Genomic DNA, 20,494 nt, shown 5'->3' with positions numbered 1-20,494 from the left:
TTTAGCAGCACCTTTGGCATCCACCCACTAAAGGCAAGTAGCAATCCCCTAGTTATGACAACCAAATCTGTCTGCAGACTTCGCCAAATAGCCCCCGGGGAGAGGGGGCCAGATCTCTCCCAGACAAGAACCGCTGCTCTGAGGAAATCTTCACGAGAAGTGAATGAGCCTGGGACTTTGGCATAAACGCACAGCAAAGGGAAAGGAAGCTAGCGAATAGCGAATGGTTCTGGTTTAGATGTTACTCCAATGGAAGAATGCCTCTCAGGTGGATTATTCATCAGGGGCAAAACTGCGTAAGATTCATTTGTGAACAATGGATGTGTTTGCCACACTTACAATTCACTGACTTCATATCTTTCAAGATCAGTTACCCTACAGGACAAAATCAAGAGGAATATGCTAGAAAAAAAAAAATCTTGGGCCATAACAACAAAAAAGCTTAAAGAATACTAATATAGAACAAAGATTGCTAATCCTAGAACAGGTAAAAGAAGAGGCCAAGTTAAGCAGCAGATTTAAGCTGTTAAAACTCATTTAGGTATTTCTTAAAAAGACAGAGAATAACTTACATAAATAGAACACTGGAGGCACATGTTCTGGTGCATGAAAAAAATTGTGGAAGAAGAAATATTTTCTGCTGTTTTTAAAGTGGCATAAGATTTTCAAGGTCGAGGAAATCTGAAATCCATGGAAAGAACAATGCTGGGAAAGATGAGGAGGCAGAGGGGTCAAAACTGCCAGGCCCCCTGGGGTCAAAAGCAGCAGCAGCACTACCTGCTGCCTCAGTCAGACCACCTACTAAGGCTGACTCTCCGGAGCAGAGGAGGGAGCAGGGAGAACACGTCTCTAGGGGCAGGACTGCAGCCCCACGCGATTCCACAGCAAGGTGTAGCAGGAGGGATTTAAATGAACTCGCTATTCATCAGAGAGAATGAAGATGATGTCATTAGATCGAACCAGTCAACTCAGTGCTGGGATGCTGGAAACACAAAACTGTAAAGGGGGCATTCACAGACTCTGAAGATACAGGGTGCAAAAGAGGCATATCTCAAATTAAGACCCGGTAACTGGCAATGACAGTCTTGTAAACTTCTAGATTTCGTAAGATAGCAGGGAAGTCTCAAATATCACTTCCTGGAAGAGTAGGTCGTATTCCTGAGAGATCTCTATCCACCTAATATAATATTTGGAGGACTTCTCAGAAATAAGTTCAAAGGTTGTGCTTTCAGACAATTGGCACAGACTGAACTGAACGTTATCCTGGCAAATATGACACATGATTTTCACTTATTTGGATACAAATGATCTTTCCTGTGTTGCTTGGAAATTGGTACATGGATTCAGACTGTATTAAAATCTAGGCTCTGAGAACACAAGATTTTGACTGGGATGACTGTTTTTGGTCCAGGGGTTAGTTTATTTCAAATTTTTTAGTGTGTGACGCTGGTGCGAAAATAATCTTATGTGACCTTTCAACTCTTAGGATTGTTTAAAAAGTGGAGAAAGATTTCGAATTGAAATAATTTAGCTTCAGAGTGTCTGAAAAAATTATTTCCATATCAATAAAAGACAGCCAACAATTTTGCTATAGAAAGAACTCTGATCCTACCCAGTTAACTGAGCGAGCTATCTCTGATTGGAGGGCAGTGGGGTTTAATTTTTGGATTTTGATTTCTCTGCAAATTTAATAATGGAAAGGTTTTATATTGTTCAACTTTTACTCTTGCAGATATTTTTAAAAGCAGATATTTAGACACATTGCATAATTCTTGGTGAGCAATTTTTAGTTCCAGAGGGTTTTTTCTTTGACTTTACCTATTTGGGAATAGTTTTCATTTCTCTTTTATTACAGTCTCTTCTATTTATTTCTGTCTCTTCCATTATTTCTGATTCAGTAGGAGCTACTGTTTCTGATTATTGGCCTGATCTCCCTTCCTTAAGTAGGTTGTAAGTTTTCCTTGCCTGATCCTCTGTCTCAGCTCCCTCAAACCTGTTCAGGTTCCTGGGGTCTCTAAGGCAGTGTCAAAGAAGTCTTTGTTCCTCTGGAACTGAAAACATAATAACTTAAAACCAGTGATTCTCCTGCTTAGGCATGGGGTCTGGGGGTGAGGGAATTAAGCTTTGCCTACTGAACAGAATGTTCAGCTTCTCCCAGGACTGCTGGTGCCATCAGGAGTAGGGCATTCTCTCCCCAAAGATGCCTCCCAGTAAGCAGACAAGTGCTGCTCCTGTCACTTAAATCTGCTGGCTGCCACCCAAAGGACCTTTTCATGCAACTCTCAAGGTTCTTCTGGATCTATGACTCTTCCTGCTCAAGCATACCATGGACACTGAGGGCTAGTATCTTTTTTTTTTTTAACTTATTGATTATTATTATTATTTTTAATTGAAGTATAGTTGATTTACAATATTGTGTTAATTTCTGGTGTATAGCATAGTGATTCAGTTACATATACGTATATATACACATACATTCTTTTTCATTATAGGTTATTAAAAGCTATTGAATATAGTTCCCTATGCTATACAGTAGGTCCTTGTTGTTTATCTATTTCACATATCATAGTTTGTATCTGTTAATCCCAAACTCCTAATTTATCCTTCCTCTCCCCCTTCCCACTTTGGTAACCATAAATTTTTTTTCTATGTCTGTGAGTCTGTTTCCATTTTGTAAATAAGTTCATTTGTGTCATTTTTTAGACTCCACATATAAGTGATATCATATGATATTTGTCTTTCTCTGTTTGGCATACTGAAGTATGGCTTAATTAGTGTGATAATCTCTAGGTCCATCCATGCTGCTGCAAATGGCATTGTTTCATAGACAAGACATGGAAGCAACCTGAATGTCTATCAACAGATGACTGGATAAAGAAGTTGTGGTATATTTATACAATGGAATACTACACAGCCATAAAAAAGAATGAAATAATGCCATTTGCAGCATCTTTTAATTGTCTGAAGATTACATAGACTGAGTCTCTGATCAAGCTCTGGAAGTAGGCTTATTTTAGTGGTTCAATCTAGTGAAGACTTAGGAGGAAGAAATGTCAGCAATATGTATTCATAGAATCACCTTCTGAGAAATCCACTCCCCATAGCATTATACTTTTATTCCCAAAGGAACCAGTTCTTCTAGTGCTTATGATAGTTCTACTTTATAATGTAGGTCTTTGATACATATTTTATAATTGAAAAATTAGTGGTCCTAAAAAAATAAGTATTTTCAAATTCAACAGTGTATTTCCCTTCATGAAAATAAAACTCTTTATCTAGTTAATATGAATCCAGCTTTCCTTTAAATTGCCTGATACATAGAGCAATTGTAGATGTGTTTGCAACATTTCAAGTTACTTTTAATAAAATTACCCTTTCATATATGTTTCAATCCTCAATTATTCAACAAATGTGTATCACATGTCTACTAACTGCTAGACATTGTTCTGGGTTCTGAGGACACGGCCATGAACAAAGTAGACAGAAATGTCACTATGTTGGAGCGTCCAGTGTTAGTTACATTCTAGTGAATGCAGTACCCATTAAAATATTATGGTCACTTAAATAACAAGCCATCTTTACTGACCTCACATGGAACTTCAGCAGGAAGTACCACTGCCTGGGATCTGGTGCTTCTTGAAGCTTCTGATAATTCTTCACTTTCTTTTCTCTCACTTGTTTGCTCAGAATGTTTCACTGTTAGGTCTGTTGAAATATTGACCTCAAAGTAGTCATCAGAACCTAGAGAAAAATTCATGAATGCAGGTTATAACATATCTAAAGCCATATTATTTCTCTAGTGCTATAAAGGTTAATTGCTGAACAGTTGATTTAATTAATACATGGTACAACCAAACTGAGTTTAAGACAGCTAACATGATGAACCAATGTTAATAATTAAAATAATGCATCATAATTTAACTAGTAAGATAAGTTTAGCTGCTAAACTAAATCAACTACATAATAATATATTCACCCACTAGTTAAATGCTTTCCCTCCCAAAACCCAAATACTAATATTTTCTCTTAATATTAAAACAATAAATCTGAAAAATATGAAACTCTTTTCAATGACTATAATTAAGAAAATTTATTCATTTTACATTAGAACAAATTAAATCAGAACAATTATTTACCCATTACATATATTTCTAATTTTTAAAAACAAAAAGCATAACTAGAAGACAGTCACTAAATAGCATTTCTATGAAACACTAGTTTAATAGTGAAATATTCATGTTGATCAAACGTTAATGTGTTCTGTGGAAAAAGTATCCTGTGTTAAATAATTATGGCAGTATTACTAGGAACACTAAAATATGCAGATGTGAATTTTGAATCTCAAAGAAGGGGGAAATGTGATTTTTTTTTTTAAAAAACCTAGCATTTAGCAATTTAGCATTCGGTCTCAATCATTAAAACACTTTTCTCTCTTTAAGGAAAAAAACTGTGTTAAGAGAGACAGATAATATTTTTACTACTCAATGTTTCAAAGCCCAAAGCATTTCATTAGGGCACAGAACCAACAGGACTGAAACCAAGGCTCTCACAATTAAAGACTCTAACAACCGTCAACTTTTACACCACAAAACTGTCCCTTAAATCCCCAAAGAAGGGAACTGAAGAAAAGGAAAGCAGCTCCTGACAGCTAGAAGCTGGCCTGATACCGTGTGAAGGACTTGATGTTGCTAGGAGGTGGCCTCCTGTTCTGCTATTAAACACCCACAATCTCACAGAACATCACCGTCAGACAAGGCCACTCTGTCACTATGATGGATCAAGTCAGAAATCAGAACACTTTGCAACCATGTCTGAATCCAGGCAAAATTGTGAACATCATCCAAACCACAAAATAACCAAATATCCTGAATCCTGGCTCCTGTGAGTGCTGTTTGTTTACCGAGTCCAGCCTCAGCCTCTTTTCATTTCCCCTACCTTCCACGTGGCCTAATCAACTCCTCCCAGTTTGCCGGGGATCTTTTTTTTTTTTTTTTTTTTTTTGGTGTGGGCATGAAAAATGCTATGTCCCAGGAACCTCTCTCCCATTTTCAAGCATACTGGAATATAGTTGGTTCCCCTGCTTCTGAATTAGAGCCATTAATACACCAAATCATAAAATTACACCTGCTTTTTAACTCAAGCAAGCTATAGCAAAGCCCTGCTTCCTTAAACCATTCCTTAAATCACTTAACACAACCCTAAATCCTACAGTAAGTCTTTTCTTAATACAGTCTTACTAAGATGCTCCACGGTTCTCCATGGTGTGCCTTCTCTTCATTGCAACTAGTGAAAAAAAAAACAATTAATGGACAGGTGTGTTCCTAGCGGTCTTTAGCTAAAGGAACTTGACAGGATAAAAAGGAAGAGGCGTCAAAGGCAGTATAGATGAAGGTGGCTAGAATTTTGGTCTCATTGCATCCAAAAAGTGAAGTCACCAGTTTCATACAGGTAATCCTATCAGAAAAGTAGAGTAACAAAAGAGATGTCCTCGAGGGAGGAGCTGGCTCTATGCCACATCTAAGAAGGAGAATGTTTTGTTTTGTTTTGTTTTTTCTGTCTTATGAAAGTTGCAGAATAAAAGTACAGAAGCACCTGGGATTTCCAGATTCTCCCACTGGTCTTGCTAGAAATGAAATGAAAAACAGCCTTTACTTCTCTAATGATTTAAAACACTTCCATAAGCAGTGTCATTTTCTCTCTCTCGCTCTCCCCTTCTCCCTCTCTCTCCACACACCTGCACACCAACACACACACACACCCAAAAAAGAGTGAAAGGTTATACAGAGCTGGTTTAATCATTTTGTGAATTGATGAAAACATAAGGAATCATTTTATTTAATACATTTTAAAAGGCGTTAAGTTATTCCACCACAGCAGTATCTGTGACATTTTCTGCTAATTCATCTGTGGTATGAAGAAGAGGTATTTTCTTTACCCTGAGGACATAATCATGAATGTACAAAAGACTTATCTCTATGAATGTTCACAGAAGCACTATTTATAATGCAAAAAAACCAGGAGCAGTCTAAACAATAAAGGGCCAGACAAAAATACATAATGTGATAAAAGATACTGTCACTAATTGCTCAGCTTGATAAAGACTATCTACCAAAAACCTCCAGCTAAGATAATTCTTAATGTGGAAAACTTGATGCTTTCCCACTAGGATCATGTTTAAGGCAAGGACGTATCCTCTCACCAATCCTTTTCATTATCATACTGGAAGTCCTTACTAATTCAATTAAAGCAAGAAAAGGAAATAAAAGGTATACATATTGGGAAAAAAGAAATAAAGCTGACTTTGTTGTGATGACATGATTGTGTACATAGCAAATCCAAAGGAATTAACCAAGAAATTCCCAGAACTAATAAGCGTTTATAGCTAAGTTGCAAGATATAAGGTGAATATACAAAAAGCAATTGCTTTCCTATATACTAACAAAAAACAAATGGAATCAGAAATTAAAATGGAATATCATTTAAACATTACCCCCCAAAATGAAATACTAAAGTATAAATCTAACAAATTATGTACAATATCTATATAATGAAAACTACAAAACTCTGATAAACAAAATCAAATCAGAATTAAATAAATGGAGAGATAGTCTATGTTCAGGGATAGAAAAACTCAAGTGTCAAGATGTCTTTTCTTCTCAACTTGATCTACAGATTCAATGCAATCAAAATCAAAATCTCAGCAAGTTACTATACAGATATGAACAAACTGATTCTAAGGTTTATATGTAGAGACAAGAGACCAGAATAGGCAGCCTAACACTGAAGGAGAAGAATAAAGTTGGAGAATTGACACCACCCAACTTCAATACTTATTATAAAGCTGCAGTAATCAAGAGTGTGTGATCTTAGCAAAAGAATAACCAAATAGGTCAACGGAATAGAATAGAGAGCCAAGAAATAGAATTACATAAATACAGTCAATTGATCTTTGACTAATGAGCAAAAACAATACAATGGAGCAAAGCCAGTCTCTTCAACAAATGGTGATAGACAACTACATACCCACATGCAAAAAAAAAAAAAATGCATCTAGATACAAACCTTAAAACCATAACAAAAATTAACCGAAAATGCATCAAAGACCTACATGTATAATGCAAAACTATAAAACTTCTAAAAGATAATATAAGGGAAAACCTAGATGACCTGGAGTGTGGTAATGCATTTTAAGATATAATACCAAAGTCATGATCCATGAAAGAAATAATTTAATTTAACTTCATTAAAATTAAAAACTTATGTCTACAAAAGACAGTATCTAGAGAATTAAAAGATAAACCATAGGCTGGGAGAAAATATTTGCAAAAGACATTTAGTAAACGACTACTCCCCAAAATTTATAAAGAACTCAAATTTAACAGTAAGAAAATGATCAAATCAATTTTAAAATCAGCCAAAATGTGTAACAAACACCTCACCAAAGAAGACATACAGATAGAAAATGGGCATATGAAAAGATGCTCCACATTGTACATCATCAGGGAAGTGAAAATTAAAACAATGAAATAGCACTATACATCTATTAGAATGGTCAAATCTGACAATACCAAATGGTACCAAGGATGTGGAGCAAGAACTCGCATCCATTGCTAGTGGAAATGCAAAATGGTACAGCTATTTTGGAAGATGGTTTAGTGGTTTCTGACAAGACTAAACATACTCTAACCATGCAATCCAGCAAATGCACCCCTTGGTATTTACTCAAATGAGCTGAAAACTTATGTCCACACAAAAATCTACACATACATATTTATAGCAGCTTTATTCATAATTGCCAAAACCTGGGAGCAATCAAGATGTCCTTCAGCAGGTGAATGGACAAACTGTGGTACATCTATACAATGAAATATTATTCAGCACTAAAATGAAATAAGCTATCAAACAATGAAAAGAGCATGGAAAGACCTTAAATGTGTATTACTAAGTGAAAGAAGTCAATCTGAAAAGGCCACACACTGTATGATTCCAATTATATGACATTCTGGAAAAGGCAAACCATAGACAGTAAAAAGATCTGGGGTTGCCAGGGGTCTAGTGTGGAAGGGGAAGGAAGGGTGAATAGGCAGAGTACAGAATATTTTGGGGGCAGTGAAAATTCTCTAGTATTGATACCACTAATGATATATGTCATTATACATTTGTCCAAACCCATAAATTGTACAATACCAAGAGTGTAACCTAAGGTAAACTATGGACTTCGGGGGATTATGGTGTGTCAATGTAGGTTCACTCTTAAATGGTAAAAAAAGGTAAAAGAAAAAAAAATGTACCACTGTGGTGAGTGATGTTGATAACTGGGTGGCTTGCATGTCGTTGAAGATGGGAGGCAGCAAGTATATGGGAAATCTCTGTATCTCCCTCTCAATTTTGCTGTAAACCTAAAACTGCACTTTAAAAATATTTTTTAAAGTGTACATATACAGAACTATGTGGTAGAAATTCAAGACAAATTCTTAAATGCATAAGAATATCTATATATACCCAAAATATCAAGATTCTTGATTCTGGCTGGTGGGTTATGGGTAATTTTACTATATATATGTATTACTAATAATATCAATTATTAATACCAATATACATAATACATTTTCTTGTTTTCTATAATAAAATGAATGAGTCGATCAAGATTACAGACCGAGCACGTGTTTCTTCACCCCTCCTCTACAATATGTAAATGAAATTACAGAAAAGATTACTTTCTTTTTATATCATGACATAAAAATGGGTAGGAACACTGCTCTGCAGATCTTATGTGAAATAACCCAGCTTATCACTAATCACCTCTATGTTCAGGTGATCTAAGCAATCCCCCAAAATACCATCTGGAATAAAGGTGATTGTCTTCTTTTAAAATAAATATCATACTAGAGGGAAAAATCACAGATATCCTAAGGCAAGATAATTTTGTATGATTTTCTTAACCACCAATAAAAATCACATTCAAAATAATAAACATTATAAAATAGTTAAGCATTAGAAAATAAATTTTCCTTTATGAATTAAGTTGCAAAATCTGTTATAGATTTAATTTTCAAAATGTATCATATTTTTTGCAAAGTAGAAATCTTTTAATACTATTTTTTCAAAAAATAAAAATTTTAGTTTAGATTTTTATATTTTGTTTTTATTTATTTGTTAACTGATTAAATCCTCATTTGGCATGAGGACAGATTTTCTGATAACTAACAAAACTAGGTGAAGACTGAAAAATGGTAGAATCTTTTATGCTATCATACTTGAACTGCTTTCATTATAGTGATCTGATGAAAAAAGAAGTTATTCCTCAATGCCCAATGACCCTTCAAATTCATCAATAGCTAACAGACAAAGCAAGGTTCAGTTTTCATCATAAATGATTTGGAAAAGAGAGAGAGAGGCAAACAACAAACTGCAAGATATATGTTAACTGCTAAAAAAATCTTCATCTTCTCATGCAACCTTGGGAAAAGTACTATGCACTGTAAGCTTCAATTTCCTCAATTATTGAATGCAGTAAATAATGACTTCCTTGTTGGATAGTTTTGATTACATTTAATAACATGCATGTGTCAGGCCTAGGATAGGCACTCAATATTAGCTTCCTTCTCTTTTTCTTAAGTTCTGATATCAAATTCAGTAAAAGCAATGTTTTTTACTTTGGAAAGATCATAAATTCATCTTTATCAGTTTGTATATCCAACTATGATTCAGAGAGGACTGCAACATTCTCCTGGAATTTCAATACTGAACATCGTTTTTGCCAAATTTATAATTTAGTAAGTGATTCTATAATTACAGTGTAGCTCATTTTATTAAGCATGCTTAAGGCAGTATGGATTCTAGCATGCTTTTCTGGGGTTTTAAAGTCATACCAAAGATCACAGCACTCCCCACCACTCAGATAAGTAAACAGGCATTTCTCCAAGAGGTAAAGGAAACAAACTGTACAAAAAGATGTAATGTTTACTAATCTTTTAGTCTAGTCCTCTGCTTTCTTAAACAATTTTTGTTGTCTGTGATGCATTGTAAGGGACACAAAAATAAGAAATATTTCATTCAACGCTCTGTCCAAAGAAAAATAACAATAATAGAACTTCTTACCTAACAAATATATATAAAAATGAACATACTCAATATAGCCAAGCAAATGTTGGCTTCCAATAACAAAAATATAAAACTACTTTGTTTTAAACACCCACATTTATCCTGGCATTCTAACTGCACAAACTCTACCAGCTAAAGTTTTCTCAAACGCTAGCATGAATGTATATTTATATTTTACTCTTGGTACTTTAGTCTTTTAATTTTAGTTCATAACATGCAAGGATAATTCCAAGGCAGAGTATATGTAAGGAGATGCTGTTTTCAGTGGACTATGTGTTCCATTTTTACTTGTATTTCCATTTCATTCTGTTTATTATATTTTCTCCTTTTTCCTACCTTTTCCCCTTCTTTTATTTCATCATCCATTACCCACTCTTCCTTTAAGCTGCCTTTCCAGCCACCTCTCAGTGAAACTTGCTACAAAGAAATCATACAATATCTTGCAACTCAAGAGTGTGCTGTGCTCTTCAGACCAGCAGGTTATTAGACAGGCACACTCCCAACCGCCACCCTAGACCTGATGAATCAGAATCTGGTTTTTAAAAAGATCCTAAGTGATTTGAAAGCATACTGAAGTCTGAGAAGCAGTGTGCAGCACCCATTCATACCTCAGTGTGATACTTTTCCGTAACATTATCATAGCATGAGGCATTAACCAAAATCATATCATGTATTTATCTGTTTCCCTGTTTCCTGTCCATCCATCTAGAAGGCAAGCTTTTGAAGTAAAGCAATTCAGGTTTTTTTCTCCCCATCTATATTTCCAGTGAATAGGTCCTTCAACATAGTAGATGCTCAATAATTATGTAAGTAGACATGATAACAAGATGCTATATAATTATATGCATAGCAGATGCAAATATTTGTTGCCCATTTTGTGATTGAATAAATCCAGGCCTAGCTTATTTTTTGTAGGGGGAAGACTGAGTGGCTTGTGTCTGAAGGCCAGGAATTTGTTCTATCTACCACATTCTGCCTGTCTTAAGGGAGCACATGTGTACTTCAATCAGTATAACCCTGAAGACAGGAACTGAACAAGGCTAGAGAAAACCACCAAGGCTCAGAAAGCACTAAGCTTGCCTCTTTCTCTCCTACACATTTTCATTGCTTACTCTTTCTGAGAGTTAGTTGCCAAGGCAGTATTAGCATGACCTATGCTATCGACGGTTACTTCCTGCAACCGGATATATGAAGCACTTAGATGAAGGAGCTGAAAGACCAATTAATAAAACAAACCCTAATTATATCCTTTGTGAAGTTCAACATGTATCCACGAGAATCCCTTTCAGCAGATTGCCCAGAATGAAATAAAATCAAGATCTATTGACTAAGATTACAAACGAAAACTGACCATTGGATTTTCAATTATTCCCTTTAATAAATGACATGGTAAAGTTTTGAATCCATTTTAGTTGCTATAGTTTTGAAGTCTAGACTCCAAGAAAAATTTGCGTATAAACCTATCATTCCAAATTTGAGTGCTAAATTATACATGGGCCATGTAATTCATGAACAGGGAAATGACATTTTGTGGTCTTACAAAATATTCCATTGAAATACTTAAGGTATGACAATGTGCACTAGGCCCAGACATATTCAACAATTTACCAGTTCCATTCTTACAATTAAGAAAGAAAAAGCACAGATTAATCTGAATACAGATTTGTAAAATGTATGGTTTGAGTAGTGTTCAAATGAAGCTGTAATAGCATGAGACAATATTTGTTATATTAACTGACTAAACAAGCATATATAGGTACATATGTGTAGATATATGCACATATATATGTATTATATATATTTGTGATATATATACTATATATGTGTGTATATATAATATAAGAAAAATTTACTGTTATGTTAACAGTGATTATTTGTGTGAGGTGGGAATAAAATTCATTCTCAAAATTTTCTTCTTCATTCTTTGTAATTTGCACTGGACTTTTAACAACCCATAAATATTGCTTTTCTGAACAATTAGACAAAAAAGAATATCATTAAAAATTATTAATCATTTTTACTGGGTGAGAGGATAGCAACAATTCCATTTTTCATAATCAAATTTATGTATTTTTACATAAGTAATAAATATTTATTATGTATAACTTAGAACACATAAGTACCATTTCCTAGAGATAACCCTACTTAACTTTTTGATAAATATCTTTCTAGTCTTTGTATGAAGAATGCAAGTGCATATTTTTGAAAAACTAAAATAGGAAAATCTTATATGTATTTATACTATTAGGTGCATTAATGATGCTTTATATTGAGTGGCTCGTTGCAATCAAGATTTTCACACACACTCTATTTTTTTTTGAATACATACTTAAAATTATAATCCCTTTTCAATGCTAGATTACTGAATTTCAGACAACCATTTAAATCTATTTATAGATAGTTTTTAAATTCTGTGAGTCATAAACTATTTTTCCCCCATAAATTGTTCAGCCAAATAGAATCTTTTATTCCTCTTATAATGTACTTCAAAGCTGAGAAGACAAACAGGGTTTATCAAACAGGGTTAAAAAATTAAATGTAAATACAGTTAACCCAGGAATAAGGTAATAGAACCCTAAGTGGTAAATTCAACAGCAAAATCTTAAATTTTGCAAAGTAAATGATGAGGATCTTCTAGTCCTTGGATAGAAAATAAAATTTCAGTATTGTTTAGAAAATGATTCGTGCTTATTTTCCTTCTAATAAGCTCTAAGTAGGTTAACTAGGGACGAGGGGGACATTACTTTCTTTGTGCATGATCACCTCCACTACCCAGCTGGGAACACTAGGGCCAGCAGCACACGTCAGTTCAGCTGATGACCACTGGGAGGATCAGGTATTCAGGCTGGCTTCTCAGAAGTGCGCTCGAACTGCACCATGGGGAAAAGGAGAGAGAGCATTCTAGTAACTGGAGCCACGCTCGACCAGTCTTCCCTAAAATCTCCATGAGACTGAGCAACTGACTATCTTGTTCATTGTTGAACACATGATCGGTGCCCAAAACTTATTTGCAAAATGAATGAGTGATTACATTTCAACTGGAGCTGCCTGCAGGAGATGCGATTAGGAAAAGTGGATTGAGTGGAAAAGTGAGAGCCTCTCTTTGTGAAGAAATCTGTCTGTAACTGTTGTCCCTTTGAGACTCAGGGAACCATCCATGTTAATGACAACTTTAATGTTTCTGGTTTTGGTGTTGCCTTCAGTGCAGGTATTTACACACAGCTACAGATCCTAGTGTTTCAGGAGAATCCAGGGTGGTCCCCACAGGGGAGCAAGAGCAAGGCATATGTGTCTGCCCTCCTCAACAGCTCAGCAGAGAAGGGCATCGGCCTCCGCAGTGGCTAGACTTCGTGAATGACCCAGTGGCTGAGAGGAAAAGAAGGCAGATACTCCAAGGAAGAGAGCAGGAGCCTAGAAAGACCACAGATGGTGAGGCAGGCTCGTCCTTCTGGAATGCCTAATGAGAGGTCTCTGCCCTCGGAAAGATTAAGAAAAAGAGGCTGCACATTTGAATTACCTGAAGTTAAATAACAATAGAATTGCTTTTTTACTCCCATGAATGATTTAATTAAGTAATAAAAGCATGAAAGAAATTAATACAAGAATATTACCTTTCACTTCAAATCCCACGCCTTTGCCACTGGACTTTAGCTTCTCTTCAATTGCCAGTGAGTGACTACATTATTTTAGCAAGTAGATCTAATGCCTGACCTTTCCCCTGCCATATATAACAAAGTTAACCATAAATTACTGGAATGTTTTTACATTTTGTTTGTTTGTTTGTGGGGAGAGGTCATTAGGTTTATTTGTTTATTTTTAATGGAGAGACCAGGAATTGCACCCAGGACTTCTGCATGCAAAGAACACACTCTACCATTAACCTATATCCACCCCCTTTGGAATGCTTTTAGTGATGATGTCTTCTAGCTTAGCAAATCAAAGAGAAGCTACAATCAATTCATTGGCTAAAAGGAAAAGAATTTTAAATAGAGATTTGTTCTAAAATGAATACCCATGATTTTTACTAACAAACTTTCTTGGGAAGATTAATTAATAACAGCTAAAAACTGCTGAACATTTACTATGTGCTAAGTACTGTTCTTAGTGCTTTGCATATATTAGCACAAAATGAATGTTTTGTGATGTCCACAACTCCATGAGGTAGACACTAATATTATCCTCATTTTATAGATTAACTCAGTGATTCTTTGAACTGAGGTACCCACTATGTACCAGGGGAGCCTTCCTTCCCAGGACTTGCAAGCTAAAGGTGGGGAGGCAAATAATACAGGTGTAAAATACGGAGCGGAGCAGATGCTGGCAAGTGCTAGGAAGATAATTAAAGCTAGGAAGGCTGGTGGGGAGTTCAGGGAGATAGGGAGGGACGTGATGTTTTAAATGAGGAAAATAAGGGTCTAAGCAAAGAATGAATTCTCCCAAGGTCACACAGCTAGCTATTGCTGAAGTCAGAGAGGAACTAGCTAGTCAGACTTCAAAGACCCATAATCACTGCACTAGACTGTTTCTCCACCCACAGTTCAGTCCCTGCATATGACAGTCAATTTATCACAGGAATGATCTGAAAGAATCAAAGACACACCATTTTCAGGGCTGTTAAAAACAACATATGGCCCAAAACTCCAGAGAAAATGTCTAAGGCATTAATTCTTACGGTAACATAAAATTATACTCCATGTGACATTAAACTGATGTTCCAGTTAGGATTGCTAATTTACACAGAAAGGGCAATTTAGGTGTGAGTGTATATGTTTACTAGTCTTTTGGCTCACTGAATTATCTCACAAGAATGTTTTATATTACAAAGAAGTCCCAGTGATGGTCTGCATCTTGTTGGATTGATTTTCACCGCCAGAGAAAATGACTCTTTCTAGTGCCAAATATGTGGGGTCACTGTCAATAGGTAATGATGATTCTTCTCAGTTCAAATTGGATTTGAAGGAGCAGATACATTTCTGATTTTTTTCCTTCAAGTATCTTCAAATTCTTTACAATTTTCAAGAGTAAAACATGAACTTTAATATCAGACATTTTTTTGGTATTTTTTAAAAAAAATGTCCAGCAGGATTTTACACATAATCAACATCTTAAACTGGTATCTAAGACTATTTCCATAAAATATCAAGGACTCTGTGTATCTGGGGATTTTACTTTAACTTCCAGATTAAACAGGAAGTAAATAATTCTAGGATGTGTTATAGTTTTTAGTTTCATATTTTCATGTGACTAGACAAAATGACTTTGCAATTGTCTGCTTCTGTATAAAAGCAGCCTTTTAAAGGATACTTTCATTTCCTTTCATTCTTTCAGAAATATTACATACAGGCATAACCTTTTTTCAACTTGAATAAAAATCATAGAAATTGAGTCTATATACCTTTGGGGCAGAAATCAGTTTTGCTCCCCCCACCCCCCTTTTATTCAGTGAGATATACTAAATGAGAGAAGACGCTGTAGTTAGGCCTAGGGAAGTTTTCCTTGGGACTCACCTTGTTGACAGATAAGACCCTAAATGAATTCTTTTTGGGTTGGGGTGAAAATAGGAGGTAATACGTATTCAGTTCAGATTAAGTCTCAAGTACCTTAGGTAGAGATTTCTACACATAATCATATTTGATTTTCACAATTGTCCTAAAATGCATACTATTATTTTCTCATCTTACTGATAAAGAATAGAGTTTTTAAAAAGTTAAATAAATTGTCATAGGTCACAGAGCTGGAAGAGCTGGACTTAAATCCACGAGTATCCAACTCCAAATCCTGGGCTCCTGGCCACAGAGGTATACTTTCCACTGGAGGTAACAGACCCTTGGCTGATCCACTGACATCTTGCCAGTCCCCTGACTTACACACAAGAAGTTCCAGCAAGTTGGCCTTATCAGCAGACCTGCTTCTGTTAAGAGTGAAGAAGAGCCCTAATGACCCACACGTGACAATGCTCTCCTCCCACTGGAGCCATTCCAATCTCCCAGTCCCTGAACATAACCACAATCTTTCATTCATTCACGTATGCTCTTTTCCTTTTCCTACTGTGCCTAGTCTCATTTTTCCTCCTAATTAACTTTCAACACTCCCATCAGTGGTTGCTCCTGGTGGAAGAGCTTTCCCAGTTTCCCCATGATCATAGCTCTTTGGATACACTATACTTCAAGAGAAAGTATCACATGGATCATATTATTTACATGGTATTTGTTTTCCTGTCTAGATAGTGGGCTCTTGATAGCAGAAATCGAAGATCATTGTTTCTACCTCAACTCTAAGTAACTACTAAAGACCTGACACATACCAAAGGCCTGGCTCAATAAATGCAAGTTGGCTAAAACCATTATTTAGTGAAAACGGACCCAAGCCAAAGGAAAACACATGTATTCCAAAGGAGTAATTGTTCCTTATAGCTAATACATTTATTTCAAAAGAAAATTATGCAAAGCTGGATAATAAGGAAAAAAATTATACAGATATGGTACTAACTAACATGGGAAGTGGGGAAACATATTAGACATGGAATATATGAATTTTGGCGGTTAGGGAAGAACCATTCCCATTATCTAAATATTAGAGGACTGGGGGGAAAAAAGCATCTCTAATATCTAATTGCAATAATAAAGGAGGAAAATGATAAAATGCTTGATTCTAATGTTCAATTAACTGTGAAAATACATCCTAGATATCAAAAGGCTAATATGTAAAAAGTATCTACATTCATGAAGATCAGAGTAATCTGGTGTGACTAAAATGCTGATGAAGAAGACACTAAGGGGTGCCATTTTATGTTATTCAATCAAGGTTAATATGATAAAATATTATCATAAAAAGCAAAAGAATTGGGAAGTAACATTGACAAGGAAACATGAGAACAAATCTTACTATAACGACATGAGCCCAATGAAAGAGGTACGCCTACAGGAAAGATGGTAGATCAGGAAGAGTAGATAATATTTTTGGTTGCAATTTTGAAATATGCTATGCCTAAAATAAAAAAGAACGCATGTTGGATAAAAAGGAAATGTTTCAAATGGAAAATTCAGAAGTTATTTACTTTAAAAATGTTTTTTAAGTATAGCTATACTATTGTAGACAGGAAAACTTCCTTCCGTTCATTTAGCAGGAGAAAGGAACTGAAATGGAAAGACTGTATAATATTGCATTCAAATAAAATATATTGCAAGTTTGCAAATGTAAATTAAGGCACGAAGCCTGAGATGTAAAATATGTTCAAGTGTGACCCTCCTGTTAAATCTAGAATGTGAAGGTGTTTTATGTAAATTCACAATCTCCCCACAACTGAAAGTATGGGTGATGGGGAAGAGGATTCACTGCCTGTAACAGCATTATCCTCAACAAAGCTCTTGCCAATTATTGCCACTCAGGTTTTCATCTTAAACTTTAAATATAAAAATCCTTGACAATTTTAAGAATACTCTGATTACACTTGAGAGTCTGTATACATCTGAGAAGTTAAAAATGCTCTGGTACTCCCAAAGGACCCTAAAAATAATTTTTACAAATCAAACAAAAATAGTTTTTCCATACCGTTTAATAGGGTATTTATTTAAAATGTGGGTGCTGGGAGTATCTGACCCACATTCCAGTTCTGTCATTTCCTAGTTGCCCACCCTCCCACATTTGTATTTTTACTTAAAAATCAGAATGGTACTAGTACCGGGACCCTTCTGTTTTTGTGTGGATTAAATTTTAAAATGTGCATAAAGCTCTTATAACAGAGCTCGACTCATAAAAATTCACAGAAATTCATAGCTCATAGAAATTCACTGAATATTGGAAAATACATATTTTAAAAATGTAAGGCATAAGGGAGTGGATCAATCATGAACAAATAATAGAAGAGTAGTAACATGCTTTCTCGTGCAAGCACTAGTGTGATTGGAGAACTAGAACTCAGAGGAGAAGCCAGCACCCTGACTCAGTGTGGCTTTTCCCAGACTCCTGCCCACTTGGATGTTCTATGTCCGGCATAAATCATACACTGTCTCAGGGTCTCAATTACATCACCTGTCAAATCACAATGTTGGAGAAAATATTATTTGGGACCACTTTTAACTCTAGAATTAGTCTATGATTTATTTATAAAAAGAGGATTTTTAAAATAATTCTTCATAGAAGTACTAAAAAAATCATTATAAATTTGTATCTTTTTTGATTTTTCCTAATGGTCCATCTGTTTGTAGCTTATTTTTTGCTTCTCCCTAAACTAATATTTTACATGATTCTGTGTAATTGAGATGATCATTCTCATTTAAATCTATGTTTCATATATTAATATTTTATTGGGTTACTTTGAACTATTTGTTCTATATCAGAGTGTGACACTGATTTTGGTGAGATTTTCATTTTCTCATGGAACAGTTGTTAACATATCGTTCCTGAGCCAAAGACAAAATTAACATTCTGGTTTATCATTTCAGAGTTTTAAAAAATTGTATTCCCACATTCATTCAGCAGTACAGTCTCATATTTGCCACATATGCTTTCCTTTTCCTCTAACATAAACTATGATTTTGTTTTAAATGATTCTAAGTACATATTTGGCAAATACTCTTTCGACTATTAAGCAGCCTGTATTCTACACTATAAGAATTTATCTTCAGAATGAAAAAGCCAAAATGTTAACAGTGATTGCCTCCAGGTATTGTCATTCTGAGTGACATTCTTTTTTTCTGCTTCTTTTTCATTTTCTGTATAATTCAGACATTTTATAATGAGCATATATTTTTACTATAATTAGATAAAAATTTTAAATTAAAAAAAAATTTCTTCAGACTTAAAAATTCTTATCCATAAATCAAAGTTGCTCAAATAAACTATAAAATTAAATATTTGAAATTATATAATATTAAGAAAGCAGGAAAAATTTTGTATATCTCCTTTTTCCTAACCTCTAAACAGCTTTGAAAGACTAGGAAACAATTACAGATTAGATACAAACTACATTTTCTCACATTTTAAAAGAATTTCAATGAGTTGCAAAGAGATTGTCTAGTTGAATAAAAAAATTATTTTGTGTAGTTCTCGTCATTGTGACTAACTGAACAATGATTAAGAAAATCCCCCTTGCTTAAGAAGCTCCAGACTAGAGAAAGGGAATGATAAAGCATTTGTTAGGGTGTTAAGAGGCATTCAAGTAGATTTGAAAATTCACGTTCTCAATTACCATGTTAGTCAAATAGAATTACTGTGGAGGTACTTGAATAAAAAAGAAAAGTTGAATAAAAGCTAGGCTTTTTCATATGGGAAACTATTAAAGAGATTGATGAGCATTATTGACACTCCTACAAATACCATGATACTACTAAGAATCAAAAAAAAAAATACACATATGAGATGAACTTAAGACGAAGCCCTGTGTTGATTTCCACCTGTCTCCAACATTCCTATAACAATTCTGAAGGAAAACATAATTGCCTAGTGTATACTACAACCATAAAAATGTAATGGATAAATACAGTTCCTGGAACAAATATAATTCCAACTCTGCTATTACACAATTTGTAAATGGGGATTTACAAAAAATCAATTCTTCCAATATATAGGAATATTAAGACACGAGTAAAAGGAATTTGAAATATCTCATGTAGACTTAAAGTGAAAAATTATATATCCTCAACATATGAGTGTAAGTGAATTCCCACATGGTGGTAATATAAAATGTCTGACTCTTCAAACATTTACTTATTTTTCAATATAATTTAAACTGCCTATTGTGTTTCTCAGTGAAGAATTAAGAATTAAAATTAGCGGCCTCCTGCTCTACTTCCTATGTGAAATGTAAACATTTGGTAAATCAGTGTTAAAGGCATCATTTTGCATCAAGCTGTTTGTTGATTTGATGTGATCTTGTTTTATCTTCCAGCAGAAACCTAACTGTGAATGAGAAAATGTTACTGGTGTTAAGAAAATAAAGTTCAAAGTATCTGTCTAGAAAACTAATTATGGAGACTACCAAATGGCTGGTTACCGGGTAGAGTAAGGAGTGTTGAAGTCAAATAGAGCTCATAGGCAACATTTCCTTCCAAATCTGATGATGTTGGCTCATTTATCACCTGAAGATGGGATTCTATGGACCTGAGTTACATAGGCTTTAGGATACTGGCTGTGTTGACATAGATTTCAGAGCTAGATATCTTATCCAATGAGACAGAGAAGTGGTCTGTTTTTACATGGGCTCTTTACATAGTTTCTTCCTTTTAACACTAGAGTTAATGTTCAGAGAAGCTTTCAAATGGCATTGTCAATGTAGCAGATGACCATTTCCTATGTGGAACTGAAACATGAAAAAGAAGTCCAGCTTTTAGAAAAAAATCAAGAGAAAATCATCTAATATTTTTGAGCAGCAAGGAATGACATAAGCTAG

General features: G+C 34.8%; 1 protein-coding gene across 1 annotated transcript in view; it reads right to left on the bottom strand.

Moving 5' to 3' along the window:
* BANK1 (B cell scaffold protein with ankyrin repeats 1) overlaps positions 1-20,494 on the bottom strand; it is a 382,288-nt gene that overhangs the window by 205,561 nt on the left and 156,233 nt on the right. The window contains 1 exon segment of the mRNA XM_032460712.1: positions 3,587-3,741. Coding sequence (XP_032316603.1) covers positions 3,587-3,741 — 155 coding nt within the window.

The sequence above is a fragment of the Camelus ferus genome, chromosome 2 (genome assembly GCF_009834535.1).
Source record: "Camelus ferus isolate YT-003-E chromosome 2, BCGSAC_Cfer_1.0, whole genome shotgun sequence".
NCBI classification, from domain to species: Eukaryota; Metazoa; Chordata; class Mammalia; order Artiodactyla; family Camelidae; genus Camelus; species Camelus ferus.
Note: the sequence above shows the minus strand (reverse complement) of the source record. Positions and strands in the feature narration are given on the sequence as shown.